Here is a 2276-nt window from a genome sequence, read left to right on the forward strand (position 1 = left end):
GAGTGCAGCTTTAAAGCTTTGCTTTTGACACAGCATTACCCATAAACTTCATTCATCATCATAAGCTGCATTATGAATGTATTCAGTCCTGCTGTTTTAATTATTGAGACCTAAAAAATACATTTGGTTCGGGTAACCCGACCCTACCTACGAAATAGTGGCCGACCCTATCGTTTTTATAGTCAGCTTGTAAAAAAAAAATGAAAAACTAAAAAAATAAATAATCTTTTTAAGTTTGTTTTAATATGTAGTTTAAAACCTTGAGCGCTTTATACAGAAGATTACTTTAACACAACTTTCCTATGATGAAACTAACATTGTTAAATAAAGCCTTATAAAAATAATAAAAAATAAAAAGCCTACCTATCTTACCTATTTTTGAAAAGAATGTAACCCTAACCAAACCACTTTTTAGGCCTAACTTTGAATGTATTTACAACTTGATATGCAGGGGCAGATCCAGGATTTGAAGTTAGAGGGGAGATTGTAACTAAAGGGCGTAACCTTTTGACTTGTCCCCCCTCTCTAAGATTCGAAATAATTAGATTAAAAGTGTTGGCAGGGGGGTGGGGGGATATTCCCGTCTCCCACCCCAAGAATACTTTAACAATTTCTAGTCCGAAATAGTGCATTTTATTACTTTTTCTCCTTTATTAAAATAAAAACACTACACTCGGATCATTAAAGGCCGGTGGAGGGGCGCTTGCCGGGTGACCCCCCCCCCCCCACACACACACACACCTAGATGCGCTAGTGATATGGTAACAGATTAATGCATACGGTCATCATTTGAAGGGACAAATAAGAAACACAGAGGTCAACTTTATGTTTTCAACCAGTCCATCTCTAGAATGTCAGCGCATGTAGGTCTGGAATTAATGTTTGGATCTAAAGTCCTGAACACAGTTTGCCTGGGACCGGCAGACACTTTGTCTTGCAATCTTTCGGAGAACTGGTAGTCACGAGAGAGCTGTTTCTGCACCATTCTTGTGACATTTCCGTCAGGAAAAGGCATGGAACCATTTAACATGGTGAAGAGGATAATTCCAAGGCTCCAGGCGTCATTAAGTTTGGGGTCGTAGGGAATTCCACGGAGCAGTTCCGGTGACGCGTACGCCGAACTTCCACAAAATGTCTGACACGTGATAACGTTTGAAGTGCTGTCAAATGCACGGGAAAAACCAAAATCGCTAACAGCTGCTCGGTTGTCGTGAAAGATAAGAATATTTTCGCATTTAAGGTCGCGATGGGCAATGTTTAAGTCATGCATATATTTTATACCCTTTGAAATGTCCCTGAAAATGTTTTTGCATTTTTCTTCCGGAAGAAACCCCTGTCTGTGAATTAGCTGCAAAACGTCACCTTTTTCCGCATACTCCATCACTTGGAAGACGAAATCCCTCGTTTGTATAATCTCAAAAGTATTGATGACATTTTCATGTTTAAGCAAAGGAATGATTTCCAACTCCCGCGGCATAAATTTCTTCAAATAATCTTTCCTAACTTTGGCCCGGTCCACAATTTTTACAGCATAAGTGTTTCCGTCAGATGTCTTTTCGACTGTGCGCACTTTTGAATAAGTACCCTCCCCGATCTCCTGTCCAATTCTGTAGCCCTTGGACGTCAAAATATCCGCCATACGAATAAATTTCCTTTGAGTTGTTTTTTCCATTCCGCGTTCTGCTTTGTCGAAAGTACTTCCGAATCGGAACTCTTTAATTTTCCATATCTTCTAATTTTGACATACCGCTCGATGTTCCGACGAATATAGCATTTTGTGAGAATATTCACGGCACCCGTAGACAGTGAATCACGTTTACTTTCTTGTATTTACATTATGTCTTTCATTATTCATCGCCTTCTGTCGATTATCCCTTCTTTACAAGATGCGTTAATTGTTTCTATCGATTCCAAGCAATGGAAACTAAGACAATCGCGTGTCAAAGGTTAATTATTGTGACGTCATGCGCAACAACGATGTCAAAAATCAATGACTGCGCATCTTGATTTATACGTTAGTTTCCACAAAGTAAAGCGTTTTAAAGCTACGGTTTAAGTATTCCTTGTAATAAAATAACTATTATTGAATTGAAAACTTTGAGTAGTTTTAAGGTGTAAGATGTACAACTAATCTAGTCATTTCATTGAGCCTTTGTCGATAAATAAATGTTAAATTTTAATACCATATACAGTCAAACCGCGTTTGCTCGAGCCAAGTAGGAATGCTTTCGTTCAGTATAAAAAAATCGGTCCTTTACATTCAGTTCGAGCATACG

General features: G+C 38.6%; 1 protein-coding gene across 1 annotated transcript; it reads right to left on the minus strand.

The window, feature by feature from the left end:
• Positions 1–734: 734 nt before the first annotated feature.
• LOC128242452 (testis-specific serine/threonine-protein kinase 1-like) lies at positions 735–1991 on the minus strand. The gene has a single exon (XM_052959612.1). It carries the CDS (start codon positions 1670–1672, stop codon positions 824–826), a length of 849 nt encoding a protein of 282 aa, XP_052815572.1. The 5' UTR covers positions 1673–1991; the 3' UTR covers positions 735–823.
• Positions 1992–2276: the final 285 nt, after the last annotated feature.

The sequence above is a fragment of the Mya arenaria genome, chromosome 2 (assembly GCF_026914265.1).
Source record: "Mya arenaria isolate MELC-2E11 chromosome 2, ASM2691426v1".
Taxonomy (NCBI): domain Eukaryota; kingdom Metazoa; phylum Mollusca; class Bivalvia; order Myida; family Myidae; genus Mya; species Mya arenaria.